The sequence below is a fragment of the Equus quagga genome, chromosome 2 (genome assembly GCF_021613505.1).
Source record: "Equus quagga isolate Etosha38 chromosome 2, UCLA_HA_Equagga_1.0, whole genome shotgun sequence".
Lineage (NCBI taxonomy): Eukaryota > Metazoa > Chordata > Mammalia > Perissodactyla > Equidae > Equus > Equus quagga.
Window position 1 is genome coordinate 177560529 of NC_060268.1, and position 17296 is coordinate 177577824.

General features: G+C 40.0%; 1 protein-coding gene across 2 annotated transcripts in view; it reads left to right on the forward strand.

The window, feature by feature from the left end:
- Positions 1-17296, forward strand: part of EDRF1 (erythroid differentiation regulatory factor 1) — a 48686-nt gene that overhangs the window by 22424 nt on the left and 8966 nt on the right. For both annotated transcript variants that reach the window (XM_046654298.1, XM_046654299.1), the window contains 7 exons: positions 136-354; positions 2033-2256; positions 3862-4020; positions 4173-4322; positions 5785-5938; positions 8638-8753; positions 9601-9752. In XM_046654298.1, coding sequence (XP_046510254.1) covers positions 136-354; positions 2033-2256; positions 3862-4020; positions 4173-4322; positions 5785-5938; positions 8638-8753; positions 9601-9752 — 1174 coding nt within the window. The remainder of the gene's footprint in view (positions 1-135; positions 355-2032; positions 2257-3861; positions 4021-4172; positions 4323-5784; positions 5939-8637; positions 8754-9600; positions 9753-17296) is intronic.

Below are 17296 nucleotides of genomic sequence, written 5' to 3' on the forward strand. Positions count from 1 at the left end.
TGCATCAGTTGAATCTTAGTATGTTTATTCTATATTGTGTTTATTTTACTATCTTAAAAATATCAGATTACTTTAGATACTAGGGAAGAAGCGTTCACATGACTCACGGTAATGTTTCCTTTTTTTTCTTTGAAGGATTTGCATGGGCAACTGATTTGTCTACAGACTTAGAGAGTCAACTTTCAGTTAGTTGTAAATGTTATGAGGCTGCTAATGAAATCTTGCAATTTAGTGACTTGAAAAGCCAAAACCCAGAACACTATGTACAAGTATTGAAGAGAATGGGTAACGTTAGAAATGAAATCGGTGTGTTTTATATGAATCAGGCTGCTGCATTACAGAGTGAGAGAGTAGGTGAGTATCTCTTTGGAGTCCTCTCTTTATTGCCTGTTCTATTAGAAAATCCTGCTGACGTTACATGGTTCAACCAAAGAACTGTGGCACTTGATTTTATGTCATAAAGGGGTGCTCTGTTAAAGAATCCTTTAATCTTAAATTCTCAAGAAATAAAATTAGGAAAAAACATTATTTCCCCTTGGGATTCATCATTTCGGTGTCCTCCATCCTCCATCTGACCAATTTGGAAGTGAATTGGACAGCCAGCCTGTGCTAGGTTCTACACTGAGTATGTAATTGGCTAAAACCTAGTTCTTCTTTGAGTCACCAAGCCAGATAGGAACACAAATCTCTGAAAACTGCCCTAAGTGCAAATGTAGTGCAATAAAGAGTGGGGAAAGGAGACGTTCATTGAAGTCCTGGGGAATCTCAGAAGGCTTTTGGGAAGAAGATGTGGCTTGAGCAGATTGGTGCGTGATATGTAGGCTGTCAACAGGCAGACCTGGGAAAGGGGAGGCTGCCCAGACTGAGTAGGTGGCGTTAGGAAGGGGTCAGTGGACGTTTACAGCAGCAGTGAGTGGTCTGGTGTGATTCAGGCAGAGGGTGTGGATTCAGCAGGGCCCAGGTGGAGTCTGAGATACCTGTGGACGTGTGGGTGAGAGGCCTAATTTAGTGGTCGATTAGAATATGTGCTTAGAGCTATTCAGGCTAGCAAGACGTAGGCTGGGAACCATTCACATAGTGGTGATAGTTGAAACCCTGAGAATGGATGAAAATCTACAGGCTGGACACACAGCATGAGAAGGGAAAGGGGCTGAGATAAAACTCAGGCTAGCAGGTAAGCTGAATGAGTTACTGTGTGCCTGTTGATCTATGATCTGCGCTTGACACTAGGGGTACAAGAGTTCGTTGCTAGTGGGAGAACCTGTGCCTTTTTTTCTGTTGAGACATAAGAACCTATGCCTTTAGGGTGCCTCTGGAGGAGGAAGTCAGTGAAGGAGTATGAAAAGTGGTAATGAGAAACCAAGGGGAATTAGATAAAACACGGATTGTACCTCTTACAACTCCATGGGACTGTCTTTTGAATCTTTATAAGATAGTGCTTTGCTCAGATGTTTGTATTTGCTTGCTTTAATATCTGCTGGTTAATATTGAGCAGGGCTATGTTTGAGTGTTACACCACTCTCCTCAGGCTGCTGTAGCAGAATCCACAGGCTGGTTGGCTTAAACAACTGGCGTTTATTTCTCACAGTATGGATGCTAGAAGTCCAAGCAAGGCACCAGCAAGGTTGGATTTCTCTGAGGCTTCTCTCCTTGGCTTGCAGATGGCCACGTTCTGCAAGTGTATGGTGTTTTCACCTGGTCTTTTCTCTGTGTGTGTCCCTGGTGTCTGTCTCTCTTAACATCAGTCATGGAATATAGCCCCACCTTGTGACCTCATTTAACCTTCATTACCTCTTTAAAGGACCTTCCTCCAGATACAGTCACATCCAGGGGTTAGGGCCTCAACATGAATTTGCAGGGGAGGGCACAGTTCGGTCCATAACAGGTGTTATGCACTGCATTTGATTCCAGGTGGCTGGCTCGCCACTAGATGTCCTGTCACTGCCATCCTCCTCTCATCACAGCAAGAGATATTGGTGGGGTTTACACTGATGTCTGCTTACACAGTTGTTTTCTTTCTTTTTTTATGAAGTGAGCAAAAGTGTGTCTGCTGCAGAGCAACAGCTGTGGAAAAAAAGCTTCTCTTGTTTTGAGAAAGGAATTCACAACTTTGAGTCGATTGATGATGCTACAAATGCTGCCCTTTTGTTATGTAACACAGGAAGGCTTATGCGAATTTGTGCACAGGCGCACTGTGGCGCAGGTGATGAATTTAAACGTGAATTTTCACCAGAAGAAGGCTTGTATTATAATAAGGTAACACGTTTGCTTACATGCTAAACCTCATCCATTCACTCCTGATTGTCATTACCTTTGCCATTGCCCAGTGAAATATTATAAAACTAAAATAAGTAAAACTGGGGTGATGGCACAGGGCTAGACAGATCATTAAAACACTTAGAAACTGGCCTGAGAATACCAGGAATTTAGTATCAAGGATGACATACTGAATTGGTAGGGAAAAAATGATTATTTGGTAAATTGTTTTGCCATAAGCAGAGGAGATGTCGAATGGATTAAAGATCAACATGGAGAAGTGAAGCTGTGAAAGTACCAGAAGAAAATACAGAAGTTGTTTATTTGATGGAATGTGGAAAGGAGTTCCAAACATAACACAATAAGCAGAAATCACAATGTAGAAGATGGATAAATTTAAATGTGTAAAAGAATTGGGGGCCAGCCCCATGGCTGAGTGATTAAGTTTGTGTGCTCCACTTCAACGGCCCAGGGTTTTGCCAGTTTGGATCCTGGGTGTGGACATGGGACCGCTCATCAAGCCATGCTGAGGTGGTGTCCCACATAGCACAACTAGAAGGACCTACAGCTAGAATGTACAACTGTGTACTGGGGGGCTTGGAGACAAGAAGAAAAAAAACATTGTGTAAAAATAAAAGCTTTGTAATTGCACAACAGAAAGCAAAATTGAAAAGCAAACCACAACCTAGGGAAAATATTTGTAGCAGATGTGACAGATCAGAGGTTAATAAACCTTTAATATAAAAAGAGCAATTAAGAATCATTGAAAATAAATTGCCAATAGAAAAAAGGGCAAATAACCTTGAACAAAAAATTCATACAGGTAAAAAATGTCTATGGTTAATATGTAAGAAAAATTTCAAAATTTAAATTTTTATGAAATTTGAAAATTGAGTTTCTTTTATTTATCAAATTGCCAAATACTTTTTGGCAAGTGGTGACATCCAGTGTTGGAGAGCGTGTGAGGAAAGAGCACTGGTATAAAGCGGTTCTCGAAGCTCTTTGAAGTACGTTGTGAAGAATGCCCGTGGCTTGGTAAATTTTAAGTGATCTTGTTTTGGTTTTCTTTTTTTTAATTTACGTATACACAGAAAAAGAGTGGATAAATACAAGAAATGTAGAAATTCTTGCTGGGTAATGGAATTGTGTGTGATTTTGTTTGCTTAAATAAAATGACCGCGTATCTCAGGATGGGGGTGGCAAAAGTGGGAGGAGTTGCTTCTTTTTACAGTTAGATCCGGCAAATTTTTATCCTTAGACTCATCAAATTATTTTTTTCTAGTTTATTATATAAACTGTCATTTTCATTCAGAAAGAAAAAAACAAAGGAGGAAAATGCATCCTCACACATCAGCATAAGTGAGAAAGCACTAAGGCTTGTGATGGACTTGAGGTCGAAATGGGTGGCACGCGGTCCACTCTTCGTGACTTTTTTCACTGAAATAGTTCTGTTTATGCACTTTTTTCCTTCCCTCACGATCTTGTCCTTTTATAAATTCTCCCCAAATCAACCTAACATCTGGATGATTTTGAAGTATGCTTTATTTTAATGTAGTATTGGTATATATTTAAACTGAGTCAGAACTGTGCTTTCCTCCCTCACAGGCTGTTGATTACTATTTGAAAGCTCTAAGGTCCCTGGGAACACGAGACATACACCCAGCTGTCTGGGATTCCGTGAACTGGGAGTTGTCCACTACGTACTTTACTATGGCAACTCTACAGCAGGATTATGCTCCATTATCAAGGAAAGCGCAGGAGCAGGTAATCGTATTTGCCGGGCTGTAAAAGAAGTCTTCAGCCTTGTTTACTCCTTGGTCTAGTAGATATTGAGCATATTTTCCTTAGAAGTAGTATTTAAATGTTTTAAAATTCTTATAATCATTTTTTCCTCCCCTTTAAATAAAAATAAACAGATTGAAAAAGAAGTCAGTGAGGCTATGATGAAGTCCCTGAAATACTGCGACGTGGACTCGGTGTCTGCTCGACAGCCTCTCTGTCAGTATCGAGCTGCAACCATCCATCACAGGCTGGCGTCCATGTACCACAGCTGTCTGAGGAATCAGGTATTGCCATTCCAATTGGAGTTCAGTGGCAAGACCATTTAAAAGTGTTCTGAGTGCTTTTCTTACATTTCAATATATATTTTAAATGACATCTATTCTCTTAGCTGCTTTGGAAAAACTTAGAGTGTACATATATTTCCCCTGCTGCCTATGCCGTATATTTTTCTCTACTATAGTTGATTGGGTCTTAGTTTGCACAATTATATATTTGCCTGGGTGTGTTTTGTTGATTTTTTTAAATGTAGTTAAGCTTTGTAGTAATGGTTCTATGCAAATTTTGAAGTACCCATCTCCAATCTTTTAAAATTTTTAGTTTGAAATAGAGCATGCATATAAAGCATGTAGGACATATATGCGAGGTGTATGTACAGTTTAAAGAATAACAAAAGAAACCCCTGTGTACCCAGCCTCGAGGTTAAGGAAGGGAAGAGAGCTTCAGGGAGCCCCTGCACCCCTCCCTGTGGAGTCTCCCTCCATACCCACCCAGAGTAACTGCTGTCCTGGATTTTCCATTATGTCCATACCTTTCTGTGTTTTACCACTTAAGCAGTATGTTTACATTTTACCTAGTAGTGAGCTTTATAGAACGAATCATACTGTACATTTTCTGTGGCTTATTGCCTTTCACTTAATGTCATGCTTTTGAGATTTTTCTCAAAAATAGCACGTAGCTATTGATTTTCTCAGTTCAGTAGTATTCATTAAAGGAATGTATCACAGTTTATTTATCCATTCCATGATTACTTTGGGGTTGTTCCAGTCTGAGGCTATTAGAAGTAATCTCCTAGTCTTGTACATGAATCCTGCTGCTCAAATGCATGTATTTCTAAGAATGATTTGAGGCCTAGGTTGAAGGTGTGCCTTCCTTCGGAGAGGTTGCCTTGCTTCTGCCAGGAGTCTTGTGCTTATAGCTTCTCAGGGATGTTTTTGTTCGTGGTTTCCCTTAGCTCAGTACCAAGACAACTTATCTCTCAGTCCCTTGGGCATGGGCTTACTTCCTTGTTGCCCTTATCCTGAGAATATTGTCCTTTGAAGTCCCGCTTAATCAGAGAGGATTTCTTTCCACGTTGAACTGGCCCTAGGCTCTTTTGTCTTTGGCACAGCAGGCCCCCATCCAAAATTCACATTTGTCCAGATGGCCTGATATCCTCAAGGCAAAAGTAAGCTTAAGAGTTCCAAGACAATTCATTAGCGGGGGAAGAATTGTCTTTTCAGCAAATAGTGCTGGGACAACTGGATGTCTGCATATGAAAGAATGGAGTTGGACTCCTACCTCATATCATATACAAAAACTAATGGAAAATGATTAAAGACCTAAATGTAAGAGCTAAAACTGTAAGACTTATAGAAAAACAACAACAAGACTGAAAAGCATGTAGTGATCCAGTCAGAAACTTGATTAAGTAGTTACTGTGAAACCCAAGCCTTAGGATTTGATTTTTTATTTTACTTTTGGCTCTAGGTTGGCGATGAACATCTTAGGAAGCAGCACCGGGTCCTGGCAGATCTTCATTACAGCAAAGCTGTAAAGCTTTTCCAGCTTCTGAAAGACGCTCCGTGTGAACTACTTAGAGTACAGTTAGAAAGAGTAGCATTTGCAGAATTTCAGATGACCAGTAAGTCTTACTTCTTCATTTCTCAGATTTGTAAGCTTTGGCTTAGTGTTGGATTAACACTGTTTGGCTTAGAGTGAGGCAGACCTATGGATCTGTCTTGGATGTAGTAATATTGTTTTCTTTTTAATTTGCCCATGGTTAGTGACTTTGGGTAGGGACCAGGAGAAGTCTGTACACTTTTTGTGAAGTGCTTTTACTTGGAGAAATGGATCAGACTATGTCCAATGACTAGAAATGTTGAAATATAGCCCATGGTCCCTTATGTGAGAAAAAAAATTGTCACAAGTCAATTTAGACACTTAAAAGTTTAAATTATCATGAACAACTTAGGAATGGAGAAGCAGCGGTAACGGAGTAGTGGTCCTACTGAATCCCTTTAAACATAGAACTGATACTCGCAGCGGTGGATTATGGTTCTAGAACAGACTGTAACTATAGGTCCTGAGCAAGATGAAGATAAATCGTGAAGGAAGGGAAGGGTGAAAGAAAGTGAGGCTGCTGTACGATCTCATTTCCACGCAGGGAGTGGTTGGTCTCTACCAGTGAACATTTTTTCCTAAGTTCTCTCCTCACTCTTGTTCATGTGCTCCCCTTCTGCAGAGGGGTCTTTTGAGAAATACCTCTTTTGTGTTAAAGAAGCAAGAAACATTTATATGAAGTACCCAGGTTCATTTGGTTTCATTTCAGCTCTTCTATAAAATTAAAATGAGTGTAATGACACACATATGATTCTGTTTGTACAGTAACCTGGGAAGATGCACAGGTCACTGATAATATTGCTGCCTCTGGGCAGGGGACCTGGGAGGCGGGAGGGAGCCTTTCACTGTAGACCCATTTGGACCTGAGGCATTTTGAGAAGGTATCACCTATTCAAAACAGGTTTTAAAAATACTTTTTACTAAAAGTGTTTTTGTTAACTTTTTGCCAGTCTCTGATGCATGGCTGGTGGGGGGTGGGGACACTCAGGATTAACAGTAGCTCTTTCTGGGGGTGGTTTAGGGCATCTTCTTTCATTTGCATCTTTGAATTTTCTGCCAGGTTTGAATTCCTTAGAATGAGCAGGCATCATCTCATAAAAAAGATACTGGGAACAAATTTGCTAAGATGATAAGTATAGTTAATTCCCTTTTTAAAAAATGTTTAACACTCTGAGTACTTGAGAAAAGTAATATAAATATTTTGGGGATTAAGTAATAGAAATATTTTTGGGATTTAACAAAATTTGACCCAAGTTTGTGGGTTCTATAAGCCAGGTTAATAAATGCTCTAGTTTACAACACCTTTTATACTAGCTCATTTCATCCATATTTTTTTCTCTAGTACATGTGACTCAAATTTAGCTTCTTAATGTCTTTATTATCTGCCCCTTGCCCCCAGTAGATTTCCATACATAATCAGCAACTTGCCTTCCAGATGCCAAGATCTTGAAATCCAAGATTGCAATACTGAAATCACATTTATCCATTGATTTTCAAGATAATAGGTGGTTTATGCTGTGAAGGAAGAAGGCAGCAGTTATTCCCTCCCCATCTGCAGAGTTGAAGAGTCCCCAAGACCATGGCCACTCTCACACCAACTGCAAGTTTAAGGGTCCAAAAAATCACCCTTAGGTTTGACAGTTCACTGGAAGGACTCACAGAACTCACTGAAAGCTGTTAGACTTGTGGTTACTGTTTGTGAAAGACAGAGGGTACAGATTTAAATCAGCCAGGGGAAGGGGTGCATGGGGCAGAGTCCAGGACAGTTCTGAGAAGGAAGCTTTTGGAGAAGCATCTGGTTGTCCGCTCCCTGTGGAGTCACAGACAGTGCCAGCTGCCCCTAGCAGTGATGTGTGACAGTGTGCACAGAGCATTTGCCATAGGAAGCTCACCCAAGCCTTGGTGTCCATAGTTTTTATTGGGCCACCAACAGACATGGTTGACTGCCACATGGCTGACCTTTGTCTCCAGCCCCTCTGTAGGTTGTGGGTTCCAAAGCCCCACAATAAATCACATTATTAGGCTATCCAGTGTGACCCAGGGCCCCCAGCTCAACAAAGATACTCTTTCAGATAGGACATTCCAAGGGCTTAAAGATACCCTCCTAGGAGCTGAGGGCAGAGGCCAGGTTTGTTTGGACAAAGGGTAATGCCTTCCACACAGCACCACACACACAGCTGAGTGTAAGCTCCTGGAGAGCAGGAGGAGAGGTACCCTGTAGTATCTGATGGCTGTAGGAAAGTTTTATTCAGGTCCTAGAATAAAATGGAACCTGGTCCGCTGATCTGACTTCCTGCCTTTGAGCAGTAAGTTGAGATGCGTATTTTATAGGTAGGACAACTGATACTGAGTGCTTCAGAGACTTGACCAACATCACGTAGCTGGTGAATAGTGGGGTGGCCTTCGTCCCGTAGACTCCTGCCGCCTGGCCCCCTTTAACCTGACATTCAGATTCGTGCTCTCGCTCCAGATAGGTTGTGTTCTCACTCTGACAGAGCCACATGGTGAGGCAGGGAAACAATTATTTATTGCTCTGTCTAGACTTGACATTTTTCTCTAGGGGTAATTACAAAACAAAATGTGGATTTAGACGATTTGTTGGGATTCTCATGAGCTACCTTTACAGCGTTTCAAAATCAGAATTTTCATCAATATGTTGACATCAGATTGGTTTCTAGATTTATATTTAAAGGAATTATCATTTTGTGTTTGACACTCTAGGTCAGAATAGCAATGTTGGAAAATTAAAAACACTCTCTGGGGCTCTTGATACAATGGTGAGAACTAAGCATGCATTTCAGCTCATCAGAAAGGAGCTTGTGGAGGAGTTTGACCAGGTAAATGGAGAAAATATTTACCTTTGCTTTTTATGTGTCTTAAGCTAAACAGTGAATGGATATAGTGGGCATATAGGGTGTGTATGTGTGTATATACACATACACATATGTATGCTCTGCATAAAAAAACATTAACAGTGATTTAATATATTTTCTTGGAATTATTCAAATATTTTCTTTAATTTGCAAGTGTATCTTTTATATTTAAATGTTTTTCCTTAAATAATCACATAGACCTTGGTTAGTAAGGCCCTAGGAGTATAAAGTCTCTGTTAAGTTTGGCTTTTGTTTTTTTTCAAGAGAAAGAAAGGATGTATGCCCTCTTTTCTAATTTACCCCAAACCACCTGGGAGCAGGTGAACAGTGAGGGCTGAAGCAGGCTCCTTGGGCAGGCCTTGCTGGTTTGCCAGGCATTCCCCATTCATGCTAGCGTCTGCCATTGCCGACAGCTTCCTGGAGCCCCCGTGGTACACCAGCCTGTTGCTTTTCTACCTCTTGTTTGTCACACCCTATATAGTACCATTTCCGTCTTGTTCCTTTAGCTTCTGGTGTTAGAAAGTCAGGAGATTTTCATTCAGGATTAATTTCTTCTACGGAAGTGCCTCTCAGGTGTGAGATGTTTTTATTATGTGTTTTAATCTATCCAAATGATCTCGGGAGGGAGGAGGAAGAGGCCTCGCCTCTGCCACCACCAACAGGGCTGTCCCTGAAAAAAGAATGATCTTGTGTTTGTTTTGTTTGGGGTTGAAAGTGTCCTGGATTAACGAGACTGCAGGTCGTCCATCACTTTAGTGTGAAGCTGTAGTTGTCGGGTAGCTTAGGTGACATAACTTTGTGTTGTTTTTAGCCTAAGAGTGATGAGACCACTCCTGCTGCTGAGTCTTCTCCCAGTCTCAATCGAGAAGAAGTGGTAAAACTCCTCAGTATATTTGAATCTCGATTGTCATTCCTTCTCCTTCAGTCCATCAAACTGCTATCTTCAACTAAAAAGAAAACAAGGTAAATCAAATAAGTTACTTGTGGAAATTTCTTTCCCAGCACCTTACTATAGAAAGCATGCAGATAATCTCTCCCACCCTGGAAAAGGACAGTATTGTCTCCATGTGGGCAATCAGGATTTTAAGCGATGCTCTTTCCTGACTTGTTAAATCAGGTGAGGATCATCTCCATGTGGCCTACTACATATTGAAATTATAGAAGCAAATTCTTGCTTCCCATGGGTACATACCCTATTGTTTGTAGTATTTTCCCTGAGAGAAATGAATGACCCTGGAATGAAGACATTGATTGTTTCTAGTAACTCTTCTGAGCGTTGTCTTTAATGGGAAGTCAGGACAACAGTTTTGACACTCAGGGCCACTTGCACTATAAGTAGAGACAGAACACTGAAGTCTCTCCAAAGCCCAAGAAATTAATGAAGAGAGAAGAGTGAGCAGATCAGTAAAAATGTTCTCGCATACCTGCATCACCTTGTGAGATTATGTTGTTTTGCCAGGGTTACTATGTTGGCATTATTAATTTAATTTGAAATTCTAGTAGTAAGTACTATATCAAGAAAATAATATAAATAATATGCGCTTCTTTGTTTAAATATAAGTGCAATCTGGCTATATTATAAAATTTGGAAAATAGAAAAAAATCATTCATCCTGATAATATCCATTGTTGTTGGTTATCCAATGTATATTTTACCAATTTATATTCGTAGGGTACAGATAATTTCTGTCTCTCTATTTTTATGTTTTAATTTATATACAGTAAGATTTACTCTTTGTGGTGTACACTACTTCAAGCTTTGACAGATGCAGAGACATGTGTCTACGGCCAAAACCATGGTCCAGAATAGTTCCATCACTCCAAAAACCTTCCCTCCTGCTGCCTCTTTGTGGTCCACCCTCCCCCGGCCCCCTCCTTAGGCTCTCAGGGAGAGAGCGTTCCATCTTTGACTGTTGAAGTGTAACATCAGCTATGGGGCTCTGTCAAGTTGTGTATGGTCCCTTCCATTCCTAGTTTGCTGAAAGATGTTATGAATGGATGTTGAGTTTTTGTCAGATGCTTTTGATACTTATATTGAGTTGACCATATTGTTTTCCTTCTTTAGTCTGTTGCTATGGTGGATTACATTGATTCTTTTGAATATTAAACCAGTTTTGCATTCCTGGGATAAACTCCACTTTGTTGTGATGTGGTATTCTTTTTATGTATTGCTGGATTCCATTTGCTAATATCGTGTTGAGAATTTGTGTCTGCCCATGAAGAATCAGTTCCCTTGTAATGGTTTCATCTGGTTTTGGTATTAGAGCAATGCTGCCCTCAGAAAATCAATTTGCAAACATTTCCTCTTCTGTTTTTTGAAAGTGTAGAATTATTATTTCTTCCCTTACATTATATAAATATATAGTAAAATATAATTCAAGTTGTCTCTTTCTTCTTGAGTGAAAAAGTCGATTTCATTTGTTCTCGAATGTATTAGTTCATAAGATTCCCTTGTATCCTTTTATGTCTACAGGAGTTTGTAGAGATGGCCCTTCTTTCATTCTGATATTGGTCATTTTTGTTTTCTCTTTTTTTATCTTGGTTAGTCTGGTTAGAAGTTTATCAATGTTACTGATCTTTTCAAAGAACTAGCTTGATTTGATTTTTTTCCCCATTGTTTTTCTATTTCTAGTGTCATTGGTTTATGCGTTTTTCTATATTTCCTTCCTTCTGTTTTGGTTTTAATTTGCTCTTTTACTGGGTTTTTAAAGTGGAAGCTTAGATTACTGATTTAAGACCTTTTTTCTTTTTTAACATAAGCATTTACTGCTGTAAATTTCACGTACTTTTGGTACATCTCATACATTTTGATATATTTTCTTTTTCATTCAGGTTGAAATACTTTTTTATATCCCCTGAAACTTCATGTGTTATTTAGAAGCATGCTGCTTAATTTCTAAATATTGGGACTTTCCAGATATCTTTCTGTTATTGATTACTAGTTTAATTCCATTATGTGCTGAGACCATAACTTTTTGTATGATTTGTCTTCTCTCACACTTGTTTAGATTTGTTTTATGGCCCAGAATATGGTTTGTCTTGGCAGATGTTCCATGTGCACTTGAAAAATATGGGTATCCTACTGTTTTGGGTAGAGTGTTCTGTAAATGCCAGTTAAGTTAAGTTGGTTCATAGTATTATTCAAGTCTTCTGCATTCTTACTGACTTTCTGTCTACTTGTTTTATCAGTTACCGAGAGAGGAGTATTGAATTCTCCAACTAAAATTGTGGATTCATCTATTTTTCCTTTCGGTTCTATCATTTTATTTCATGTATTTTGAAGCTCTGTAGATGTATACACATTTAAGCTTGTTATATCTTTGAGAATTGATCCCCTTATTATGTAATATCTGCTTTTGATAGTAATATAGCTACTCAGCTTTCTTTTGGCTAATATCTTTTTCTGTCTTTTGCTTTTAACCTAGCTATGTCATTTATATTAAAAGTGAGTTTCTAGAATGGCATATAGTTCGGTCTTGCTTTTTTTATCTAAACTTATAATTGGTATCTTAAGACCATTCACATTTAATGTAATTATTGATGTAGTTGGATAAAATCTATCATCTTGCCAGCTATTTTATTTTGTCTTTTTCTGCCTTTTCTTAATGGAACATTTTCTAGGATTCCATTTTATTTCACTATTGATTTATTATTTACACCACTTTTAAAATTTTTAGGTAGTTGACCTAGGGCTCATGTCCTTTAATCAGAGGCCACCTTCAAACAATATTATACTGCTTCACATGTAAAGATCTTAAAACAGGACAGTCCCAATTCTCCCCTCCCATCATTTGTCCTATTATTATCACTCATTTTACTTTTACATGTGTTATGAACACACAATACACTACTACTATTTTTGCTTTAGATAGTTACCTTTTAGGGCAATAAAAATAAGAGAACAAGGAATTTTTTACGTTAATTTATTCCATTTCTAGTGCTCTTAACTTCTTTGTATAGATAAGCATTTTCTGTCTGGTATCATATTTCTGCATGAAAAGCTTTCTTCAACAGCTACCAAATTCTTTCTATTTTGATTGAGAAAGGCTTTATTCCTCCTTCAACTTTGGGTGGTCTTTTGGCTGGGTACCAAATTCTAGGTTGACAGACTTTTTCTTTCCATGCTTCAAAGATGTCACTCCTGCCTTCTGGCTTATGTGTTTTCTCACAGGAAGCCTACTGTTATTCTTACTTTTGTTTTTCTGTCTGTAATGTGCCTTTTTTCCTCGAGCTGCCTTCAAAATTTTCTTTTCTTTTTCCCCCCAGCAGTTTGAACATGATATGCCTCAGTGGGTTGTGATGGTTTTTTCCCTTCTCAGTATTTTTATTTCTTCTGCTTCATTCTCTCTTCTTTTTCTGTGGTTCCGGTTATACCTATGTTGGACTATTTGATATTGTTCCACAGCTTTTAGATGTTCTGTTGGTGTTTTACACCCTTTTGTCTTTTTGTGTTTCAGTTTGGGTAATTTCTGTTAACCTATCTTCAAGTCCACTGATTCTTTTGGTTTTTTGTCATTTACAGTTGAACTTCTTGAAGGCATTCTTTATCTCTGTTATTATGTTCCTTATTGCTGATATTTCCATTTTCTTTATTTTGTATGGTTTCCATCTCTCTGCTGAAGTTACCAATCCGATCTTGCATGCTTTCCACATTTTCCATTTGAGCCTTTAACATATTAATTGTTGTCATTTTAAATTGCCTATCAGGGGCTGGCCCCATGGCCAAGTGGTTAAGTTAGCACACTCCATTTCAGCGACCTGGGGTTCACTGGTTTGGATCCTGGGTGCAGACCTATGCACCACTCATCAAGCTGTGCTATGGCAGTGTCCCACACAGAAGAATTAGAATGACCTACAACTAGGATAGACAGCTGTGTCCTGGGACTTTGGGGAGAAAAGAAAAGAAGATGATTGGCAACAGATGTTAGCTCATGACTAATCTTCCTCACACACACACACACAAAAAGCATACTTTAAATCACCTATCAGATAATTCCAACATATGTGTCATATCTGAGTCTGGTTTTGTTGATTCTTTGTCTCTCGGCATGTGTTGTTTCTTTGCCTTTCTACATCTCATAACTGTTTGTGGGAAACTGGACATCTCATGTAGGACAGTCGAGACTAAGGGGAATAACTTTTTGCCTGTCCCATGCTAATAAGCCTTTGTGGGGGGTGGGGGTGCATTCATTTTTCTAGTCTGGAGCTGAGCTGTGGTCAGGATTTTTTGTTGCTCTGGTTACCTTCCATGCACCACAGGCTTCAAGTTCCTCGAGCAGTGCCTGGGTTTAGCTTGGAGCAGGTGCACAGAGGGTTTTCTTAACGTCTGCTCCCCCTTCAGTTCTAGGTCTCCCTGTGCATGACACTCAGAGAGGGGCCATCTGCACGCCCTTACAGCTCTCCCAGCCGTATTCCACTCTCACTTGGTCTTCAGGGCTTTTAGCCTCTTACGGGGGGGAGGGCAGTCCGCCAGTTCTCCCCGGGGTTTTGGATAAGCCTCACTCTTGGCAGATACCGTGTACCTGAGTCTCAGGGGTGTGGCCTTACACTACTCCTCCCCTCTCCCAGAGTGGAGTGTTTTTCCTGCTCCCTTCCTCTTTGCATCGCTGTCACCTGTGCCATAAGGCTGACATTGTTGCCTTCGTCTCCCTCTGCCCGCTCCCACTAACCTTGCGTGGGGAAGGGTTCAGGGGGTTGCCTGCCCCTCCTGTAGCTCTTCCCCTTGCGTAGGCCTGCACACCATGAAGGTCCCTTTCTCAACCCATAAGACAGTGTGAACTTGTCCCCTACCTACAGCACCAGGGGCCTCACACTCCCTCACCAGCCCTTACTTGGCCTCTCCCAACCCATTAACTATTTTAGCAGAATTCTTCCTAGCAGTGTCTGGCGGCGTCTGTCCCAGGGAATGGGGTACTTTCCCACTTCTTGTATCGGCCTGTCTGTCCTTAGTTTTCAGACTAGTTGGTTGCCCTGCGACTCCAGCTCTCTGAGGGATTCAAGCAAAGTCATGAACTTGTAGTTTGTCCTCCTTTTATTGTTGTTTTCCTCATAAGGGTGGGAATGATATTTTTCTAGCTCTCTACCTTCTGAGCGGAAACTCATCCAATAATTGCTTTCAAATCAATCTCTGTGGCATAAGGAGAGCTTGCACTTTGGGAAGAGCACTCAGCATTAGGTGCATTGCCATCTCACTCAGCCCCGTTGTTAATCCTTAGTGTCTGCTCTGTGTCCTGTTACTGGTACACAGGCTCGGTGTGTGGATGTGTGTGCCACAGTTCAGCAGATACACCTGTCTCCTGAAGAGCCAAAGGCAAAGGAGAAAGCGCATGGAGTGACACACAGCTGAAAAATTCATGGCTTTTCCTGGTTAGCAGCAGTGGGTAAATTTAAAAATTTTTCATTTGTTTCCACAAGGTGGCAATATAAATATGTGAGAAACAGTCATTCATTGATTTTTACAAATCAGTGGTTTGAGAAATTGACTAACAGGTAATAGTTCAGTCTTCAGTATCTTTTATATTCATAACAGTCATGTATGACCTAAGTAATTTTTATTTTAGTGGAGGGTCCTCTAACCTTCCATTTATTCAGGTTATTAACATTGTGTTGAAAAATATTTTAATCTAAAGTTTGCATGGATGATACATGAGAAGGGTTCCCGGACCCAGTTCCACCGTGGGTGTGTGGCGGCTTCTCCACAGCAGCAAGCAGTCCTTGGACGCCAGCAGGGTGTCACAGAATCAGCTCAGCCCTGACACTGCTTGCCCGGGGACGAAATCCGGCTCCACGGGGAAAGGACTCGGTCCCACAAGACCGCCCCCCACTTCAGACCCCAGCCGCAGGTCCAGCTTGTTGCCTGTGCTCTGCCCGACTGGCTGTAAATAAGGTTCCCAGGACCCGTTCCTCCGGTTTGATTAATTTGCTGGAATGGCTCACAGAACTCAAGAAAACCCGTTTACTCACTAGATTACTGATTTATTTCAAAAGATATTAAAGGATATGAATCAATAGCCAGATGAAGAGCTACATAGGGCAAGGTCTTGAACAAAGCAGCACCTGTCCTCGTGGAGCTCTCCAGAAAAGGGCAACAAGCTGTCCTTTTGGGTGTTTATGGAGGCTTCATTATATAGTCGCGATTAACTAAGTCATTGGCTGTTGGCAGTTGATGCAACCTCAAGCCTCCCCCCGTCCCTGGAAATCAGAGGTGGGGAACTGAAAGTCCCAATTCTCTGGTCACAAAGCTAGTTCTGGCCCCAGGTCCGATCATCAGGTGAGGTCCAAAAGTCACCTTCATCAACATAACAGAAGACACATAATCACTCTCAATACTTAGGAAATTCCAAGGGTTTTGGGACCTGTGAGCCAAGAACCATGGATGAAGGCTAAATATCTATGAGAAATATATTTTGGTCATCTAAATGATCAGGTAGATCTTATAAACCACAATATCGCAATGCATAAAGTCTTATTTAGCTAATTTGTGTTAATTTTTCAAGGTTTATTAAAAGACTTAAATGTGATATTTGTGTTAATACAATTAATATGTTGACAGGTTTCAAAACATAGAGAAATACTGGTTACTGAGTCAGTGACTGTCAGTGATTGTCATGTTTCACTGATATGTAAATGAAAGCATCTGTACTTTTATTGTGAAGAGGAAACCATCGTGTGCCACAAGCCCTGTTATTTCACCATGAATTAGTGAACATTCCTTTTTGGAATGAAGGGAAATCAAAACTAGACTTCCAAAGAAAGGAAATAATAATACGTTTATGTTTTGATTGTTTCCCCACCACCACCAGCAAACAAGAAAGGAGAATAAACTGAGCTTAGTAATTGAAATCTTAATTTCCTTGGAATCTTAAAGAATTGAAATGAAATCTAAGAAAATTAAGATGCATTTAATTTAAAACAATTTTTGTTTCCCTTTTGAGCTAAAGCAGGCACTTCCTCAGATGACAGCTGCCTTGGGGTTGTCCTGCTAGAAACACTAGTTTTGTCTGTTGGGTTGTATTTTTCTTTTTGGGTTAAGAATCTGTGTGCTCTTGTATTGTATTTGAATATTCATTGCTTCAGCAGATTGGAGCCCCTTGACCTTTTGATGGCTTTGCAGCTTAATATAATGAAAAACTAGAAAAAACAGAAGCAATCTCTGAGGGTTTGGGAAGCCCTTGACCATAATGCAGAGAACAGATCCTTTAGATTTTATGGGTTGTTCCCAGCCAGTTATGTACATTTAATATTTGGTTAAGATTAGTAAACAGGAAAATAGAAGAATGTAAGTTAATTGCCTTTGGAAAAAAAATAACCCTATGCTGAGTAGAGTTCACGGTTCAGTGGAGCTGTTTGTTAAGGAAGGGGATGATTTGTAGAAATTGGAAGATGAAGGTTTAAGATTCAGAATTATGATCAGAACAAATCAAAGGGTTTTAAATTTGTAATCCCAGCAGCCATCAGTTATCTTTAGGCATCCAGCTAAAATGTGATATCACTGTCCAGAGGGATTCA